At 27.3% G+C, this 22,294-nt stretch overlaps 1 protein-coding gene and 1 long non-coding RNA gene across 2 annotated transcripts in view; one reads left to right on the top strand and one right to left on the bottom strand.

The window, feature by feature from the left end:
• LOC124418878 overlaps window positions 1-22,294 on the bottom strand; it is a 668,817-nt gene that overhangs the window by 194,101 nt on the left and 452,422 nt on the right. The gene's annotated exons all lie outside the window — the stretch shown is intronic.
• Window positions 556-21,840, top strand: LOC111686845 (protein yellow). The gene is made up of 2 exons (XM_023449239.2): window positions 556-1,036; window positions 20,094-21,840. The coding sequence occupies exons 1-2, from the start codon at window positions 802-804 to the stop codon at window positions 21,425-21,427; spliced, it is 1,569 nt and encodes a 522-aa protein (XP_023305007.2). The 5' UTR covers window positions 556-801; the 3' UTR covers window positions 21,428-21,840.

Here is a 22,294-nt window from a genome sequence, read left to right as displayed (position 1 = left end):
TCAATCTATCAATCTATCAATCTATCAATCTATCAATCTATCAATCTATCAATCTATCAATCTATCAATCTATCAATCTATCAATCTATCTATCTATCAATCTATCAATCTATCTATCTATCTATCTATCTATCTATCTATCTATCTATCTATCTATCTATCTATCTATCTATCTATCTACTTACTTACTACTTAAAGGTCTCAAACAGTACCACGTCTCCATTCTAAGCTATGGTGACGTAGGGTGTACAAAAATATCAACCAGCAAGCAAATACACTACCCAGCAGCAAGTCTCTTTTACAAGAAAAAAAAAACAACAGACACTGTCAGACATATTAAGCTACACAACGAAGCGTATAAACTGTTTCATACCTACAAAAAGATTTCTTGACGATCAATTCAAATACTGTGACTTGAAAAGTAGCAGCAGCAACAACAACAAGTCATACTAACACCACAAATACTACCAACTAATAATATGGCCAACAACAAAAACAAACCTGTAAAAGCTTAAGAAAATTGAAGTTTATATAAATCAGAGAAGGCTTAATAAACGAAACAGTTGCGCGTCTAACGTCGCGTACATAATATAAACCGTATACGGTATAAAAGTTAGAAAAATACAAATAAAAAAAAAATAAGATCCTGTAAAAATAAAAGGACTTAAACAAAAAACTGTGATACAAATAAAATAAAAGAAACCAAAAAAAAGAAAACATTTAAAGGACATAAAAAACATTTATAATTTCAAAGAAAAACTTATTAAATTGTGTTGTGTATTTTTTGAAAACTTAAAGAAAATGAACTGTTTTTTATTTAGCCTTTTGGCTGTAGTGTGTTGCGTTAATTACGCATATGCCACTTATAAACTACAAGAACGTTATAGTTGGAATCAGTTGGATTTTGCTTTTCCCAATGATCAATTAAAACAACAGGCTATTGCTAGTGGAGATTATATACCTCAAAATGCTTTGCCAGTGGGTGTTGAGCATTGGGGTAATCGTTTGTTTGTAACGGTTCCCAGATGGAGAGATGGTAAGAATTGTGATATTTAAAGATAGATAAAGAATTAAAACACAAGAAAAAAAAGCTATTATTTTACAAAAAAAGAAAATATATATTTTTAAATTCAACAAAAAATCATATTTTTTATCATATTTTCGGATAATTTTTATCGAGTTGAAATGAATATCAAATGAAAGCTCTATCGAATTTCAATCTTTTAATGTGCATTCTAAATTTGTTTATTCGTAAAAATTATGAGTTCTTTCTAACGGATATTGATGATTTTTAATGTCTGATTAAATTTTGAGGAATGATGCGGATTCCTAAGATATCTAAGATTTTCAGAATTTGACAGACTGATATCTCAAAAAAATGCATTTATAAGGATTAAAATTAATATTGTACAAATGTGAACTTCTCTTGACAAAAACCTTTTTTTAATTATTTTTTTTTGTTAAAATCTGAATAAAAACTGAGTATTTGAGAAAATGTAAATTTTTGTGTAAAAATTGAGTTTTTATATAAAATCAGAGTTTTTGTTTAAAGCAGAGCATTTATATATAAATTAATTTTTAATTAAAACAGTGTTTTTATTTCTTTTTTTGTAAAAACTAAAATTATGTAAATTATTTAGTGTAAAAACTGAGATAAGAACAGATTTTTGTAGAATACTGTGTTTTCCGTAAAAGCTTTGTATTGTGGACTAGCTGCGGGAGGCGTTGCACCTCCCATATAAATAAAATACAAAAATTCGTTTATCTTGGAAAATATTACAACTTTAACATCCATGTAAACATTTAGCGGAATTTATTTGCAGGAGTGGCCTCAATGTAGTTGAGAATTTAATTGAGGCCGCAAAATTTTTAAGAAAAAAGGGCGGATTTCATCTGGATTGAATAAAAAAATTCGAGAAAATATACGAGATAGGAACTTCAAATTTCCCAGGCACACTGGGTGTAGGTAGAGTTTTTTTTGGAAAAAAATTAAAATTTTATGTAAAAATAGAGTTTTTGTAAAAATTAAAATTTTGGTTAAATTAAGTTTATATGACGAACTGAATTTTAGAGCAAAAACTTTTTATAGACTGATATTTTGTTTAAAAACGAATGTATTTTGTACAAACAGTTTTTTAATATTTTTTTCTTCGTAAGACAGATAGAAATTTAATTTTTGCGTAAAAACGGAGTTGTATGTGTAAAAACTGATCTTTTATGTAAAAACAGTGTCATTGTGTTTTGCGTACAAAAACAAAGATTTTATATAAATGTTGCGTTTTTGCTCAAAAGTTTTTACTAAAATACGCATATAAATCAGATATATTACAAATCATATAATTCATTATAATACATGTTCCAATTACATAATAAACACTTATGCCTAACGTCCGCAAATAAATTTAAAAATTAAAAAAATGTCATCTTGAAAACGATATGTATTCTTATCTTAGGATATTACCTAAAAAAATCAGAAAGTTGTCTGGACATTAAATATGTAAAAAAAAATATTTGCCTGAACACAGTTTAATTTTAAGATTTATCGTTTTCATTTGTCTACCATATATAAATGTTTAAATATAATAATATAATATATATATAATATATAATAATATAATGTTTAAATATAATAATATAATATATATAAAATATAAATAATAAATAAATAACCAAATTAAGCAAAATCTTTAAAACGAATTAATGTTTATTGTTTAAATATAAACAGAAAACAAATGTTTTACCACTTATCTAGCTGTTTGTAGCTAAACAATAAAAACATTGGATAATTAATACAGACAGTCGAAATTTAAAGAAAATATACTATTAAATGCACAATGCACAAACTTGTAATTTTATTTAAATTAAATGCTTTTTTTAAAATTATGCATTTTCTCCAAACAAAAGAAAAGATTATCTTGGAAAATCAGGATGTACTAGTATAAAATTTGCATAATAAAACCATAAACAATTATTTAATATTGTAATAAAAATTTTAACAATATTACAAAGCATTACATGACAGCAAATAAAAAAGTAACATTTTGAAGGAAACCAAGAAAAAAAGAAATCACAAAAATAATGGTGTAACTAACAAACACAGTTTAACAACAAAAAATACAATTATAACGGTTTTTATAATAAGCTATTATTTTTTATTTTAATGCATTAACTGAAAGTCAGTCTTCAATTGATTCCTGTCCATATTTTTGGTTAGTTGTGTCACTTAAACTTTGACAAAACAACAACTCTTGAACTAAACATAATTTTTACATTAATCATTTTGGTTTTCGTAAAAAATTGGCAAAACAAATAAAATTTAAATAAAAGTATTAAAAAAATGAAAGTAGAATCGACTATCGTTAATAACTAATAGAAATATGTATATAATTGATTTTTAACTAAGCACGTACAGTCGACGTTGACGCTTTACAAATGTTTGGCTATGGATATCTGAAAGATGCCAAGTAAATAAATAAAAACAGTTGGTCATTTTAAAACATCTTCAAAAAGTTAATAGCAAAATAATTTATAATAAATATTAAAATTCTAACTTAAAAACAGATACATGTTTTTGTCCATTCATTCTAATATTTGGAATGTGAATTAGATATTAAATATTTTTTAAATTTATCTTAAATTACACAACATAATCTTAGTTTTGTTTAAAAATTATCTTTTGTACGAAAACCTATTTCTTAATTAGTTTAAAAATTGTTGGGTCCTATCTATAATGAGCTCCTGAAACCTATGCACATCAATTACAAATGCTGCAATTGTCTTGATTTCATTTCGACTTCTAAAAATAAGCAATTATTTTCGTGAAAAAAATTTTGCCAGAGAAATGGAAAGAATCAAAGCTTATAATCCCAGCAAAAACTAGGTAATGACTTTGAATAGTAATTATTTACCTTACAACATATGTACATTTCAATGACAACCACATATCGTCTTATTACATAGAATTCGTCTAATATGGTCTTACTAATAATGTGTTATATTAGTACTTTCATTCATTAATCCTTTGCCTGTGATGCTATAGAAGCTGTATACGCTTTTTCATGCGATTTATAGCGACTACTTTTTATAATTACTTGTAAGCGTTTATGGTAATTGCTTAGCAAACTTTGTACTTACCCGGTAATAAGGCAAGTAATATTGGAGCAAAGAGTAAGTACACAAATTTTGGGTGAATAACTACTTATTTTTGTGTGACGATGACCAAAAAATTACTGATTACAAAATGATCAATCAACAAGTTATTTTATCACGATATCTGGAAAGATTTCCACGCAAATGTGAAAAACTATATTTCTTAAAAAAAGGTATACTATCGAGTATGTTTAGAACCACTAATTCCTTAATAGACAAACTAGACATGTAGACAATTGTCTACAAATACTATTGCAAAAACAATAATCGTTCGATATAACCACCACTCATTACCAAGTAATGTATGAAATAACTACATTAACTTCAATACTAGTTTCCAAAACGTAAACATATTTTATTTTGTACTTGCCTCCAATGATATATCTGTATTAAAATAATGACTTAAAATTAAAATTTTTGCTTCGTATGCATTATATACTTTGAATTAGTTTACATAAACATTTGATAATTAAATGTTTTAAATATTCTGTATTTTTTTCAGTTATACGCCGAAGTTGTTATCTCAAAACTAGCTTTTGGTGAAATTCTCCCTTTTTATATTATAAAATATACGAAAAGTACAATTTTAAAAGTCACCTCTTATAGATTCGCATTTAGTCATGTTAAATTTTTTGTTTCTGGATTCGTTTTCCACATTTTTCAAAATATAGAAATTTGAAAAAATTTCTTATCAGTAGATTTAAAAACTGTAAAATTTTCAATTCTAAGTTTAGCCGTTGAAATTTTATAAACTGGGTTTTTATAAATTTTAGTCTAATGGAAGTACTTACTTTTGGGGTGAATAACTAATAATTTTTGTGCGACAAGGTTGAAAAAATAACTGATTGTTCTGTCTAAAAACTAACATTTTGTCTAGAAATTGATTTTTTGTGTAAGAAATGAACTTTTGTCACTTCCTTATACCGAAATTGTGTAAATGCTCAGTTGAATGTTTGTCTGAAAATTTAATTTGTATTTTTTGTCTAAAAGTTGAATTTTCGTCTAAAAATTTTATTTTTATCTAAAAATTGAGTTTTGGCTTAAATCTGAGTTCTGGAGTAAAAATTTAAATTTTGTTAAAAAACTAAAGTTTTGTCTAAAAACTTAGTTTTTTTTTAAACTAAAATATTGTGTAAAACTGGGTTTTTTACATAAGTCTGATATCGAATTTGTGTTAAAATTAAGTTCGTTTCCTAAAGTCGGAATCTAATTTTTCTTTAAAAACTTAATTTTTAGTCTCAAAACTGCTTTTTTTTGTCTAATAACTAAACCAAGTATTCCCTATCACAGACGGAAGGAAATGTTTTTGAAATTTTTATTTAAACTTTTATGCAAAAAAAGATTTGAGTAAAAAAGATTTTGGTTTAAATATTACTTGTTATTGTATTTACATTACATATTTCGCTAATTTACCTCTTTTGGAAATTTGATATTTTTTTAGTTATAAAAAATACACAACTTTTTCCTCATTGACTCTCCAGACCAACATCAAAAAGTACGCACCCATTCAATCACTTTTATCTAATTATGACGTTTATATCATGAGTTTGAAAATTATAACAAACCAATTATTTAATTTTTATAATTAGATATTTTTAAATCTAGTTTCAAAAGGTGTTACACGAAAAAAAAACTGGTCCTATTATATTTAGATTATTTAAGACTTTACAAAAGAAATTGTATACAAATAAAATCTCTAACAATTGCTATAAATATCCTTCCGCTTGCATAAGGCACTTAAAAAAAGTCGAGATAAGCTAAAATATAATTATTTTTCTTTCACACAACAGACACCTGCAAAAAAAAAAAAAACATCATAATTGTAAACTATCAACAAGAAAATAAACACGAAAAACTCATAATAATGAAGAAAACTTTATTAACTGGAAAAATGTTTGACTGATTTACACACTTTTTCATACATGTCAGTATGTTACAAAAGTATACAATATTTTTCCATTACACAAAACTAAAATAATAAGTAAATTATCACAGGAAAACTGTTGAAATTGAGTGAAAAAATATTTCGTCATTAAGTGGCCATTTGAAAAATGTTAAATATGCAAAAACTGTCATAATAAAATCTAGTCTAAAATTAACTACAAAGTGGGCTGTAACAATATCCACCTGTTAACTACCTTATACGTTCATATAATTAAGAATAGAAAAAAAAACTAAAATATTAAACAATCAATTAAGAACAATACAAAAAAAACTCAATCTAAAAACACCACATCAATCATTAAATCATTTTCAACATGAAAAACATGTGAAAACCAACACTAATAAACAGATTTCTTTGAAAAAAAAAACAATAAAAAATCAATTTGTTAATAGTAACAAGATTTTCCAAGTCAAAAACCATTAAATCACTTTAAACAATTTGATTGCAGTCGTACGAAAAAACAATCAAAATCACTTAAAAACAAACGTTGCAAGTTTATAGAAGCAAACAACAAAACCATGCAACTAATGTCAATTACAATTGCTGGCTGGCTGCCACAAACTTATTTGGTTTGTTTTTTTGTAAATATTCATGGTAGCAAACATTTTAAATAAGACACAAATTTAACTATTTATTCTATTACTAAATAGGAAAACCCACCAACTTCTTAATATAGTATGAGTTCGAGTGCCAGGTTGACGGTGCAAAATAAATGTTTTAAAAATGTAGCGGCTACAAATTTGTCTGATATGTGTTTTATGTGAATGGTCTTTAACTAAAGACTAACATAAATAAAAAAAATTAAATGTTTGTGTAGAAAAAACATATGATTTAATAGTTTAATTTGTATCTGTTTTGTGTGATATTTTTTATCTTTAAAACTTAATTATAATATTATGTAAAACAATTAATAAAAAACAAGGCAAAAAAAATTGTGAAATAGAATAAGTATGATTTTGATTTATAATCACTATTATTTAAAAATAATTGAAAATTTAAAGCAGCACGACAATTTTCTGTTTAAAAGAGAATTATTTCCCAGCAGATTTTTCGGAATATGTTTTTAACGTATTACCAGAAGTTGTGTTTAAATCGAAATACTATCAAAAGATAATTGGTCTTTCGGAACCATTAGGTATATGCGCACGCCATAAAATTTTTACCGATAAATACGAACTGGACCACAGGTTTTCGAGATATCTTAGTCGAAATTAAAAAAAAATGAACCTTCGCCATATTTGACAATTTTAAAAATTATAAAATATCTTTTACCGCCTAAAAGTGGGCTATTGTCCTTAACAATAGAAGTGCATCCTCTGATATATCTTAATCCTTTTTTAGATATCATAACCTGTATTTTGAAACATTTTTTTAGCATGGGAAATACTAATTTATCCCTATCGCCAATAGAAGTGAAATTTGTATTCACTTGAAATTTTCATTTCCCTCGAAAGAAAATTGCTATCATTAACATGCTGTGAACAATTCAATCACAATTGTTGATTTTGTTTATTGTTTCCAAAATTCTCTTAGAAAATTCAGGGGAATTTTGTTCACGTTAAAAATATAAGTGAAGGAAAAAGTGAAAAGTTGTTTAGCGATCTTTACTTCTTCCCAAAATATTGTAGTTGTATTGTTTATTTGCTGAGATATCGACTGTTGAAATAAACAAATTATAAAGTCGAAAGTATAGTCCACATGTCAACGTTCGTAGAATACAACCCAGGGAATTTTCATCACAGTTTTTATTCTTCTGATATTGCGCTCTCTATCGGATATATGCAAGTAAATATACATTTTTATTGAAAATTTTTGTTAATAATTTAGTTGCGAATCTGAAACTATGACTTTTTTTCCAATAAACTTTGTTTTTGGAATTTTTGAAGTATTGTGAGACCTAAGAGAACATGTTTTATACAAAATATAAAAGGCAGACATCTGATACTATTGGCTAGTAGGCCAGACAAATATTTTATAGTCTATCAGTCAAGAACTGCAGGAGTAAAGCCGACTTTACACGATCACACGATCGTCAATATGTAATAAAACCATCACACATTGAGAGAGAATACGGATGGAAAATTTGACAGTCGTATGGCTCTCTTTCTTTTTTGAAATGATTCAAAAAACAAACAGGTCGCATTAGATCAGGGTTGTATTTTTATGTAAACACATGTAAAAAAGTAAAACAGCTGTTTCGATCTTACTTTGTTATTGTTTTATACTAATCGTGTAAACACAAAAAATATAAATCATACGACTTTTATTCTTCTTTTTGTTATACATATAAAATTTCATTTTACTTTTTAATTCAACTTTACGTACGTAAAGTGTGATCGTGTGAAGTGTCCTTAAAAAGGGATCAAAGTTGGACATTTTGACCATACATTGTTTTATTTAAATGAGTTCAACTTTTAATCCTTAGGTTCTAACAAAAATTTTTTAAAAGACTTTTGATAGCTATTTCTACAATGTTTCCACAAAATTTTTGTTTTAGGTTTATGTGTAGTTTCTAGATAAAGTACGAGTAGTTTGAGTAAAATTTGTGCTCAAACTACTTGCACGTTATCTAGAAAGAGCACATTAATCTAATAGTTTACTAAAGTTTTTCAATATATTAGATAAAAAATATTAACTTAAATAAAAAAGGTGCCACACCCACTTAATTTTTTGCCCATTTTTGGCAATTATGAAGATGCAAAAAAAAGTTCAATTGTGATTGCAAAAATCCTTGTTTAAAAGTTTACAATTTTAAAATATTTTGCAAGAAGAGTTATGGCCATTCTGATCTAAATTATGTAAATTTAAATGCTAGTGCCCAATTTTGGGACGCGATTTTTACAAACGCATTTTAATTAAATCAAAAATGTAATATATTCATTTGTATTTTTATTTTTTTAACATACTTATTTTATTGATAATAAGTGCTAATGTTGAGTAAGAATTACAAAAATACACCCAACTCTAAACGAAATAAACAACTACAAAACAATCCAACTACTGCCGGTTTAGCTTTGTTTTATTAACTGCTTTTTAAAAACCCAATTGTAATGACAATGATTGACTGCTAGACAAAGAAAATGACATAAAGTTGGCACAAAACATTTAATATGTTGTCATGTAAATTAGTTTGATTTTTATTTTTACTTTTTGTCTTATTTAAGATTAATTTTCGAAAGTCCGGCCTCTAAGCACAATTTTCTAAAAATTTACACAAAACTTGAACACTAAATGACATACAATAGAAAAAACCTCAAACTAACTAAACTTATTGAATTTGTAAAAATATTAAATAACCTTGAACCAATTCTCTGCCCTTTTGTAGCAGTTTTTAATATTTTTTGTTTAGGCTTTTATTTAAACAAATACTTAATATTTATTGTTCTTGTATTTTATTAAAAGTGGTTTCTTTTTTTGGTTTTTTGGCTTATTAAAATGTTACGTTTCAGTTGATTTAATCATGAATCATTGACAAGAGTTTTTTGTTTTTTTTTTTTGTAGCTAATTAAATTGTTAGAATGGTAACAGACAACAGTTAAATTTAAAATTAATGAGAAAAAAAACTATTTATAAATATTTAATAGCAATAAATAAATATTTTGTTTGCATTACAATAACACAAACAAATATTAAACCATAATTCCGTTTAAGGTTTTCTTCTATACATTTCAATATTTTTATGGTTTAATATCTAAAAGGCGTTACGTTTCTAATGTTTTTTTTTTTGTTTTTAGCAAAGTGAGAAAAAGGCCAGGGTCTTACAATATTATTTGAATTTTTTCTGTTAACCCTGCCTTAGTACTTCTTTTAGTGTACTTCAATTTAAAATACTTTCGTTTTTTTTTTAATATTTTAAAACATTTTTGTGTTAAAACTGTTTATAAAACCTCTGTGGGAGGTTAGTTTTGATACTTGAACATTCACTTTATTTTGGCAAAAAATTTTATAAAAGTTAAAAAGAGATTTTATCAAAAATCTATTTTTGGATTCAATGTAAATTGTTGTTACATTTTTTTCTTTTTATTATAAATATTACAATTTGACCTCCCTGACATGTAGTATTGAAATGTTAAATAGATATATTTTTTTATTGTCAGATTTTTATTGACAGCTAATAAATGAAATTTGTCTGCTGTTTAATATTAACTTCCAAATACATTAAAATTTTTATGGTATTATATCTATTGAAAAAAAAAAATAAAACAATCTCATAAAAATATTTTTTGAATAAAAGATTTTTTTACTAGTAAATAATAAATATTATATTTTTATTATTTTTTTAAATTATCTTTTGTAAACATCTGCTTACCAAGTGTTTTAACGACAGATTCACATACTTTATAATTTTTAATGCACGCCCCAGCAAAAACTCGATAATGGGTTGTACTTCCATAACCACTTAATTTTCAATGACTACTACTTAACGTCTGCATTACTTAGAAGTACTCTAGTAATGACTTTCTTCTATTTTGATATAGAAGTACTTTATTTTCGGCCAAGCAGTGGTGCAGTGAGTAGGACATTTGACTAACAAACTGAAGTCCATGTTAGCTGTCTTTTTTTATTAATAAAAACAAAACAACTTACTCAACAACTGTTTTGTAATAGAAATTGCAAGTACTTCTTTAACTCCCTATTTGTAAGCGAGAAGTACTTGCCTCAAATGACATCACCGTGTTAAAATAATGACTCAAAATGCTAATAAAGAAGTAGTGTAAAGATCTTTTTAACTCATTATTTTTTATTGTAAGTTTTTCCTGGGACCATATGCATTACTTGAAATTAGTTAAATAATGTCAGGCATTGGGGATGGGGATAATGCATTATTTTACTAACGAAGAAGTCAAATTTTTATTCCCCTCGAAACTGCCTGCGTACAATTAATTCACAATAGATGAAAATGTATGCAACAACTGATCATTGTTTACAAAATTAATATAAAAAATAATAAAAAAGGAGGAATTTCCGCTTCGTAATTTAAATCTGAGTTGGAAAACAACTCTCGCTTCATCGTAATTATATCTTAAGGACTATCAGGCTTTAGACATAATTGCGTCTCACTTGCACTAATTGCAAACCTGGCATTTTGCTTCCTCGTTTTTTTTTTTTTTTATCTTGCTTCTTTCACCATATCAAAATGGATTTTTCGTGTCTAGGCCATCTAGTAAGGAATTTATATAATCGCAGCCAAATAAATTTTATTTGATATTTATTTGACGTCGTCACATTAAACCTTAACCCGCTGTTTACTTAACCAATGCGGATACGTTTCGTAAAACAACGGATCTTGGATCTGTCGACACTACTAATCAGTGGTTCCTTAATAAAACGTTTTACAAGGAAATTACACCTTTAATAACCTTACGAGAGTAATGTAAACTCCTATAGAGTCAAAATCGTGAGACGATTTTGACGGTTTTGTTTCAGTGGTAGTTTTCCAAGGATGACCACTATCTGTTTCCTTTCTACTTTTTTACTCAAGTGGAATCGTGATTAAGAGCGATTTACGCCAAATTTTCAATTCAAAAGAGCGAACCAATTTCAAGCATAGGTTCTTATCCTCCTGAGCATTAATAATAGTTTATTTTTTATTAGATGCTACTTAATACTATTATAATTCTCAGATTGTATAATTTCGACAAAAATCTCTCAATAAAAACACAATTTTTATTGAAAGATTTTTTGTGCTCGCGGAAAAAGTTCACAAACCTGCAAACAATAATTTGTAGAGTCATAAAATAATAGTGTAAAACAAGTGAGAACGTATATTCGGGCATCGCAGATCATATGATACCCTACACTAGTGAGTATGTTAAAAATTTGGAATAATTTTTAATAATAAAGCATTTAATTTGCTAATTCCGAAATATTTAAACACTTTGTTGACAGAAAATATATTATCTAAAAGAGAGATTATATGGGGGCAAGGGTAAATATGGGCCTATCCTTATTCATTTTGGTAGTGGGATTTTCGCAACTTTAAAATTATTTATGCAAAATTTAATCGTGATGGGGACTTTATATAAAGCAGACTTGTATCAAAATAAGTTTTTCCAATTTTTTGAGACATACTAGTACATTAAACAAAAGCCCTATGCGGGAGGTTCAGTTGTATGGGAGCTATGCAAAATAATGGACCAATTTTAACCATTATCAATAGGCTTCGTCATTGGAAAGTGTATCAACATATCATCTTGCAAATTGCCACATATAGAGTGCACACAATGTCTACCTTTACACACACACAAGAACAGAATGAGATTTAGAACCGATTGGCGCAGGACCAATGTTTTTGGATATTACAAAAATCAACACAAACGCATAATACAATACCCACTATAGTGGTATAGCGTATAATTACAGTCAGAATGACAAACTCATATCTAAACACATGTATTTGTCGTTCTCACGAAAAATTTGTTTCTTTCTCTAAATTTTTAATGCTGCGATACGAAAATTTCTTTATTTCCTATTCATTCTTAAACCCCCGTATTCATAATGATTATAACGGTTATTTTAGATTTATTTCGCACATTTTCCATACAATAAACCATCAATAATTTTATTAAGCATTTATGTATATGAGGAAAGTATTTAGTGAGCTCTGAAACAAATGTGGACAATATTCGAAAAAAAATGCAAAATTTGTCATTTCTTTCCATTTTTTTAATTTTTGGATTGGTTTTACTTTAATATCATAAACATATTTATGTTTACATTCATTGTATGTCTAAAAATATCAATCACAGACAAAAATTTATTGCACCAATGTACTGTTCATTGATGACTGGTCAAAAACCACAAGCATTTACATAAATATCTAATCCAAAATGCAATTCACCACCTACAGTAATCCACACAACTAGAGTTATGCAAATTTAGGTTAGTCAATCAAAAATAAATTTGCATATTTTTTTGCATTATTTTTTCTACATGCTTGAAATATATGCACAAGAACATTCACAATATGCCATTGATTAGTTTGAACATAAGATATGACACATGGAGTAGTTTATAAACAATTTAAGTGTCAAATGAAATAATTGTTCAATTCACAATCGGTGTTGTACGGTTGTATCGTAGTATGTCGTAATTTTTTTATTATTGATTTGTTTTTGTTTCGAAAAATTTTATTTGAAAATTTTTTATGACATACAACGCTACAACGATACGACATCGATTGTGAATTGGACAAATATGTTTTTAGAACATGTTACATATGTTGAAAGTTAAAAAAAACTTGTAAAGAAATACAATATATTGAAACTTATAGGACCGCCTTCGTAACTATTTGAAAAATTTTAATTACTTTGAAAATATGTGTATCCACCCAAAATTTAGATAATTTATAACATTTTTACTTCTTTTTTTAATTTTTTTTCACTTAATTTGTTAAACATCTATTAAAAATCGTTTCTTATCTTGTCAAAATATTCAATTTAATTTGAAATGTAAGCACGCTATTCATGTAATAAATAAATCCTTAATACACAAAAATTTTAATTCATGCCATATTTAATTTTGTAACAATTTTTCATACAAATAGACAAGCCATTAAAAATGATTACAAGCTAAAACTTATCAGAGAAACATTGTATTGAAAAGTGTGTTAAATACCAATGTGTGAAGAAAAATTAAATAATAATTTATAATTGTGGCCAACTAAAACAAATAGCCATCTGATGTTTTCCCACCATGCTATAATTAATAAATAATTACGCGCCAATAAAATATATCCATGTCATAACTTAACCACTAAAGCAAATCATAACCAATCATTATTTTTATAGCAATTATGGAGTTTTTTCCAAAAAAAAAAAACATCCATTTAATACAACCGGTTAATTTGAAAAATAAGACTATGGGGAAAAATTAAAATCAAGAGGATAAATAAATTTCGTGTTGAAATTACCAATTACTTGTTATATGTAAATGTAATATATGTAATAATGTCAAAGTAATGTGTGTATAATTTATGTATCAATATGTTGCAAGAAGACAAAAACTCTCTTTAAGCCAAGTGTCTTGTTTAATTGCTTCAAAATATTTGTGGTATTGCGTGAAAAAACAAGGATATTTTAAAGTAAAAAGAAATGTTCATTTTATAAAAATATATGTTGCAACAGCCATGTAGTGACAGCTACAAAATAGAGTAATTTTAACTCTCAAATGGTCATGGTAGTACAAATAGGAAATTGATTATATATTTTGAAATTGAAAACAAGAGTACATGTTAATGACTTTTACTTAATCAACAACATACTTTTCAGTGCCTACCACCTACCATATGCATTACTTAGAAGAAATCTAGTAATGAATTGTTAAAAAAGGGGAAAAATATATTTTTTCTGAAAACTAATAAAGATGTAGTGGATGTAGGCTTTTTTCTTAGCAGCTTTTTGTCGAGATACGAGTATTTTAAACATAATTATAAATTTAAAAGACCTATTCGCGGGTTCAGTTAAATGGGAGCTAGGTAAAATAATGAACCGATGTTAACCATTTTCAAAAGGTTTCATAATTTACAAGGTTTATAAGGACGGACATAGCTAAATCGGTTCAGAAAATGATTCTGAGCCGATTGGTATACTTTACCTCCCCACTAAAGTGGTGTAGTGTATTAATTTGTTGTAATATCCGTTGTCAAGGTATGTACGGATAGTTCTAAATTTAACAACAATAACAATTTAATACACTTATCAAAAAAAATATTTGTTCTACTCTATGTTGTTAAATAGAACATTGCAGAAATGACACAATGCGTAATCGACACGCCAACAATGCGCTGTTGCAATCAGAACGATAAGTAGTCAAAATTACAATGGTGGTTGTCAAAACATTTTTCCATTGTCTAAATGTTAACAAACGGATTGTATCAATTCTACCGATTTTATTCCTCTGTGTAATTATTTAATTCCCTATTTGTGATAGAAAGTTGTATTAGTTATTGATCAAACGAGAATATTAGTGGACCAATGTTGACATGGTAAGATAACGACCTACGTATAGACCTACATATGTCTGCAATGGTATTAAAAATCATAACTTACCAAAAAAGTATAATGTAGCACTTACCTGTAAAGAAAGAAGAAAATGACAATTAAAATTGTATTAATTTTAATAATTCTGAAAATGAGTCTTAAAATTTTCCAAAATTAAATATTTTCGTGTAGAGGTCATTAAATTGTAAACATGAATCTATAACATACTTTTTAATAACTATTGTATTTCGTTCTGAAGTTACGCCCTTTTGAATATAATGTCAAAAACTCCAGTTTTGACAATAGAGTTCTCAAAATTTGTACATGATGTATTTTTGTGCAGTGGATGGATTACTTTCAAACCAAAGGAATTTTTTAAATTCAAATATGTACAAAACAGCATTAAGGAATGTCTTCTACTTTGGGACTCAATATTAATGTCAGCATGTTTACGAAGTTTTAATAGGTCCCAGATATAAAATTATCAAAAAAGAACTAGAATTGTTTTCTCCCTTGAAAAGAATTCTTATAATTCACATAATAAATTACTTTTTAAAATTAAAGAATTAAAAAAAACCAGTTGGAACCACAGATCAATTCAGAATCACTTTTTGCACTTTTGCAGATTTAAATTTATAAAAAACCAAAAAAAGTCCCCCTTAACATTATTCTTATTATGTTTTATTCCAACGATATACATTTTAAATAGGGTTCAATTTAGATCGCTACAACTAAATCGATTCAAAATCACATTCTTTATCAATTTAACATTATAATGAAAAATTTTGTTTTTTATAAAATACTTTAGTGAGAACAAGTCTGAGACTGAACACACATAAACTCGGCCACAAATACACTAATTTGAAATGTGACAAGTAAAAAGAATGTGGTGGTTATTGCGAAACATTGATGCCCCCAAGAATATATTTTAAAAAAGATAAATCAAAGATCAAAAATTTACTTGTCATCATACGATAATTCTTTTTTCTAGATGAATTTCCTATTAAGGTTTCCAGGCAAAGCCTAGGCTTATATTTTTATAATAGGATACGTTATACATATAATAACCCAGCAAAAAAGGGTGAAAAAAGATTTAGTATTTTCGTCAGAACTAGAAGCACTTCGACTACAAATTCGGTTGAAAAACCTATGATTTTGACATCCAAAAAATCCGATTTTGGATGTCAAAAATAAAACACATTCTCTTATGAAAATTTCACTGGTTTTTCACCAAACCTTAATAAGAAGTAGTTTGTGAAATATGACATCAATTATTTTTTGCTGAAAACCTAAGAAAAAACTAATTATAAATTATTGTAGTTTTACTCAAAAGTTTGGCATTGAGAAGTGTTTAGCTTATATGATGTGTCAGAATGGAAATAACTTTCTTAATTCATGATAACTTACCGATAGACATTTCAAGTTTTTAATTAAATTATACAAATTCTGACAAAATATTAAAAATTTTCATTAATTAAATAATTTACATATGCAAAATATAAATAGAAAATTATTGTAAGTTGAATTTTAAAACATGTTTTTAAACATATTTAAAACAAAAGATAATTACATAAATTACTAGAAAAAATAAACGTGGACTAATAAGGCAAGTTGTTATTGGAAAGTAGTTTAAGAAAGATTTCCTGAAAATTAATGTATTATAGTTTATAAAAACTAGATTAAATTCAAGTCATTGAAATGATGACAGAAAAATAACTGAAAACTCACTTTTATTCAAAACAAACATTTTGACTTTAGAATATTTTGATTAAACATTTGTGGGTTAAAATTTCACTAATAAGATACAAAAACTATTAAGCCAACTCAACTCCAACTCTTTTTTAAATCCAGCTAATCATTAAACACTCCAAAAAAATGTATTGTATTTGTATTATTTTTACTTCCGTTCCCTCCTTCAGCTTTCAAAGTTGGTCTCCATGAACAATAGTCAATGATAGACAAGATAACTTCGCCACAACATTCAAAAGCACAACAAGATGAATTTTAATGCTGGATAGTGTAGGATGTGTGTGAATTTCAGACAACTAGTTATTGATATTTTTTGTTAATTTTAGTTTTTTTTTTGAGATAAAAAGAAATGAGGAAAACAAAAATTGAATGTCTTTAAATGTTTGGACATGTTGTTGGTAGTTGCATGGAGCATATCATATTTAGCATCATTTGCCGTAACCAGTTTAAATGTTTTATGTTTAGTTTTTCTTTTAATTTAAAGTGTTTTCTGCTGATTATCATTGGTCGTAGCAATCAAGTTTTCTACAAAATAATTTATAGTGAAATACGAAGAAAAATTTGTTATGAAAATAACGAAAGAAATTTTCAATTTAAATTCATTACTGCTATTAAAAAGTTAGATGAAGAATAAATACTACAGCTTAAATAATTTTTCTTAAGTGATAAATTATGAGTTTGTTTCAATTATTATTTGTTACATGGTTGGCTGGAGCTCCACATGTTATATTAAAAAATCATCCATTAATGGACTTGACTACTGTTGTTTAATGTTTGTCATCACATGCTTAAATAAGTGTTCAATCATTTTGATAATGCTGTTCAACTGTCTGAAAACAATTTTAACAAGTTTATCAAAACTTACTCAAATGCTTACTGAGGAATTTACATACTATGATTTTAATGGATGAATAAACAATTTATGGATTGTCGGTTTTAAATGTGAATAGGATGAAATCTATAAATTTTGATTTTTATATGAATTAACTTTGGATTTGGACTTAAAAAGCTTTTTTTATTTTAAACGTATACTATTCCTATTAATATAATTATCTTTGACAAATTTAAAACAAACTTTATTTATTTGAAATTTAAGAAATAGTAATTTGTTTGTGATCTAAAACCAGAAAAAAGTGTAATTTTCCTACAGTATATAAAAAGAAAATCAGAGAAAAAAACTGAGAAAAATTGGGTTTTAATTCTAAAGATTGATTGTAATTTCGATGACAAATAAACAGTAAAGCTAAACCGCCTTCTTGGGAGTTAGTGATCATATTCCCTCTCTTAGGTTTTAACTGCTCTAAGTAGTCTGGTTTGATAAAGCATCATGCTAAATCACAATCATGTTGACACATAATGCGCAATAGTAATATAAAATTGCTCTATACATTCAAATAAATTTTGGCTCAAATTATTAACAAACTGTATTTTTTACCTACGGTTCTCATATCTGCAATGAAAAAATACATAATAAAAATTCTTATATATACAAACAATTTCGTACATTGTACGAATGCTTCGTTGCAAAATAATTTGAGAAAAATAAAACTACATAAAATGTTTTCGTAAATTTTACCATATAACGAAAAAATTATGTTTGCAAACATTTTTATCTATACAATTTATTTTTATACCCTACACCACTTTAGTGGGGAGGGTATATTGGGTTTGTGCTGATGTTTGTAACATAGAAAAATATTCGTCCTATACCCACCTTAAAGTATACCAATCGGCTTAGAATCATTTTCTGAGTCGATTAAGCCGGATTAAGGCCGGCTGGCTGTCCATGTAAACCTTGTGCGCAAGGTACAGGCCGCAATTTTGAAGATAATTAGATGAAATTATACCCCCAAATAGGGCATTTTGACTTATAATTAATTAAAATGATCTATTATGTTAACAAAAGTCGACAAAACTTAGTTTTATAGAACCTTAAATGACACTACCGATCGGGCTTCATTTGATCCTATCCCCATACAAATTCCCCTTCAGAAAATGACTTAAAGGTCAAAATTCACGTACAAAAACTAATAACACTTTTAAATTCTACATAAATAATATTGAAGAAGACTTAACTCCCCCTACCAAAATTTTTAAGGGTAGGGCCATATTTTGTCCTACTCCCCTTTGAGCCCTCTTGTAATAAAATTCTTTTTTTTGCCAAAAAGTAAAAATACTCCGAAATAAAGTTAAAAAAACAAACCAAATGCTTTATTTTTTTAAATAATCCCCATTTTTAACATACATACTGACAGGTGTAGGGTATCATATGGTCGGTTACGCCCGACTATACATTCATACTTGTTTCATGTTTTAAAAATATTTCATGAATTATTATTTTTTTTTATAAATTTCATAAAAAAATGTTTTATATAAAAAAATTATTTATTATTATATTTAATTTTTCTTAAATGAACAAAAATTATGTTAAATTAAGAATAGTGTTTGATCAAAATATATTTCGTATTATTCAAGAAAATTTCGTAAATATAAAAGAAGTAGTTAAGAAAATCAAGAAGAAATTAAAATTTTTCGACAGAAGTATTATTTATTATTTAAATTATAAATGTATTGAGTGCGAACAAAAATTTCCAAAATTATATACAGGGTCATCAGAAAATGCATATTATGAGTGGTAGGAGTATAGAAAGAGTACGTGGCCCAGAATTGTCCATCTCTGATACAAATCGTAATTATAATATAACAATAACAAACTACTTATACCATTATCCTTAAGATATGCAATATTTTATACATACATATTTTATTTTTTCGAATATGTTGTTCATATTAAAACTGTTATACCATAATTAACCAACAATATATGCAAACTACAGTAAATGTTAATTTCTAACATTTATGTAACAAATGCTGTTAGCAAAAACTTAACAGTAAAAATTACATGTTAAAGTATTGTTTTGTTACAAGATGTATGCATTCAAAATAGTATTTGTTTCGCAAATTTCCAAAAATAAATACAAAATAAAAAACTTTAGCAAGACTATAATTTTTTAATTTAATGCTGCTTTTGTAATGAGTGACAATTTATCAATTTTTATATGTAGTTAGTTGTAATAAAAGTCAGCAGGCTATATGTATATACAAAAATTATGTAGGCACATTAATAACAGAGAATGTGAATAAGTTAGTAGGTTTTTTCACAATTTCCAATTAGTGCCATAGATAATTTAATGCAACAATCACTTTTCGTTTTTCCTAAGTCTTTTATCTATTAAATATGTTTCTTGTTTTCTTATTTTTGCTTACAGGTATACCAGCCACATTGACTTACATCAATATGGATCACAGTGTAACCGGTTCTCCTGCTTTAATACCGTATCCCGATTGGCGTAGTAATACAGCTGGTGACTGTGCCAATAGTATAACGACAGCATATCGTATTCAGGCCGATGAATGTGGTCGTCTCTGGGTTTTGGATACCGGTACTGTAGGTATTGGTAATACCACCACCAATCCTTGCCCCTATGCTGTCAATGTATTTGATTTACAAACAAATACTCGTATACGTCGTTATGAGCTGAGAGCTGATGATACAAATGCCAATACATTTATTGCAAATATTGCTGTAGATATTGGTAAATCGTGTGATGATGCATTTGCCTATTTCTCGGATGAGTTGGGATATGGTTTGATTGCTTACTCCTGGGAACAAAACAAATCTTGGCGTTTCTCTGCTCATTCCTTCTTCTTCCCTGATCCTTTGAGAGGTGATTACAATATTGCTGGTTTGAATTTCCAATGGGGTGAAGAAGGTATCTTTGGTATGTCTTTGTCTCCCTTGCGTTCCGACGGTTTCCGTACCATGTACTTCAGTCCTTTGGCTAGCCATAGACAATTTGCCGTTTCCACACGTATTCTGAGAGATGAATCGAGAGTTGAAGACAGTTTCCATGATTTTGTTGCTTTAGATGAACGTGGTCCTAATGCTCATACCACTTCACATGTCATGAGTGATGATGGCATTGAATTATTTAATTTAATCGATCAAAATGCTGTTGGCTGCTGGCACTCATCTATGCCTTATTCTCCCCAATTTCATGGCATAGTAGATCGTGATGATGTGGGTTTAGTGTTCCCTGCTGATGTTATTATAGATGAAAATAAAAATGTATGGGTGTTATCCGATCGTATGCCAGTCTTCCTGTTGGCTGAGCTTGACTATAATGATGTTAATTTCCGTATCTATACCGCACCTCTAAGTACTCTCATCGAAGGTACCGTCTGTGATCAACGTAGTGCTGTATATGGTCCTTCCAATGCTGTCTCAATACCCAAACAACCGCCAGTTTACAATAAACACTATCTAACACCATTACCCCAAAAACCCATTCATGGCACTGTCATTCAACCAATAGCTCATCCCACTCCCAACTATTTGCCATCATATGCCAGTCAAAAGGTTGATGTTCCTAAAACTTTTGTTTACAATCAACAAAATGGTTTAACCTATGAAGCATCCAATGGTCCTCATCTCTTTCCTCCCATCCAGCTGACAGCACATACATCGGTCTCACAACCTGATGGTTTGAAAAATTATGTCACAGCTCGTAGCTCCAATTGGTGGCGTCATCATCACCACTAAACAAAGGCCTCATCTCATCATTAAAAAAGATATTATAATTTAAACAATTATATGACATAATGTATTAAAATAAAATAATTCTTAGTGTATCGTATTTGTAATTTTAATTTTCTATTGATCACTTGAAATGATTTATATTATTGAACTTTCTTCATTTGTCTTGTGCATTTACTGCCAAAGTTCTAGAACCACAATATTTCCATCTTTAAACTTAATATTTTCTTTGTATTTTATAAAGTATTATTTTTCTTTTCTTTTATAAAATAATCTATTTATGCAGCACTTTATACTGCATATTCATTTTTTTGTTTTTACATAAATATTTTTTTTATTGTAAAAATTTAGTAAAATCATATTTTGTATGTTTAATGAACAAATAAAGAACCAATTGTAAAATAAAGTTAAAATAATAAAACAAAGAAGTTTTTATAAAAATAATCTATATGCATGTATAAAATTCTAACATTTACAATTGCACAATGATTGAAATTTGGATGAATTCAAAATATACAATATACATTTAAAGCTTATCGTTACACATTAAAGGCCTGAACAATACAACAATAAAAAAGGATGCAGAGTAAAAAAGTACACAGAGGGAAAAAGAAATATAATTTATAATTTTTCAATAACATCAGTTGTCAAACTATATACATACTTACGACAACACTCATTGTCGAAATATAAACTTTATACACATCCATTGTCTAAATATTAACAAACGTGGTAAGCTAGCTTTTGACAACGGATTGTTTGTCAATAGTGAGACAACGGATGTGTATAAAATAAAGTTTTTGACAACGAATGTTGTAGTACGCATGTATATACTTTGACAACGGATGTTATTGAACAATTATAAACAATTTG

Source organism: Lucilia cuprina, chromosome 3 (genome assembly GCF_022045245.1).
Source record: "Lucilia cuprina isolate Lc7/37 chromosome 3, ASM2204524v1, whole genome shotgun sequence".
In the NCBI taxonomy this organism is placed as follows: Eukaryota; Metazoa; Arthropoda; class Insecta; order Diptera; family Calliphoridae; genus Lucilia; species Lucilia cuprina.
The sequence above is the reverse complement of the archived record's forward strand: the minus strand, read 5'-3'. Positions and strand labels throughout refer to the sequence as shown.

What these genes read in the sequence shown, in the direction of transcription:
- LOC111686845 (XM_023449239.2), top strand. Translation starts at nt 802, where the DNA reads ATGAACTGTTTTTTATTTAGCCTTTTGGCTGTAGTGTGTTGCGTTAAT. An exon ending in GGTTCCCAGATGGAGAGATG is followed by an intron (nt 1,037 to 20,093) that starts GTAAGAATTGTG and finishes TTTTGCTTACAG; the next exon opens with GTATACCAGCCACATTGACT.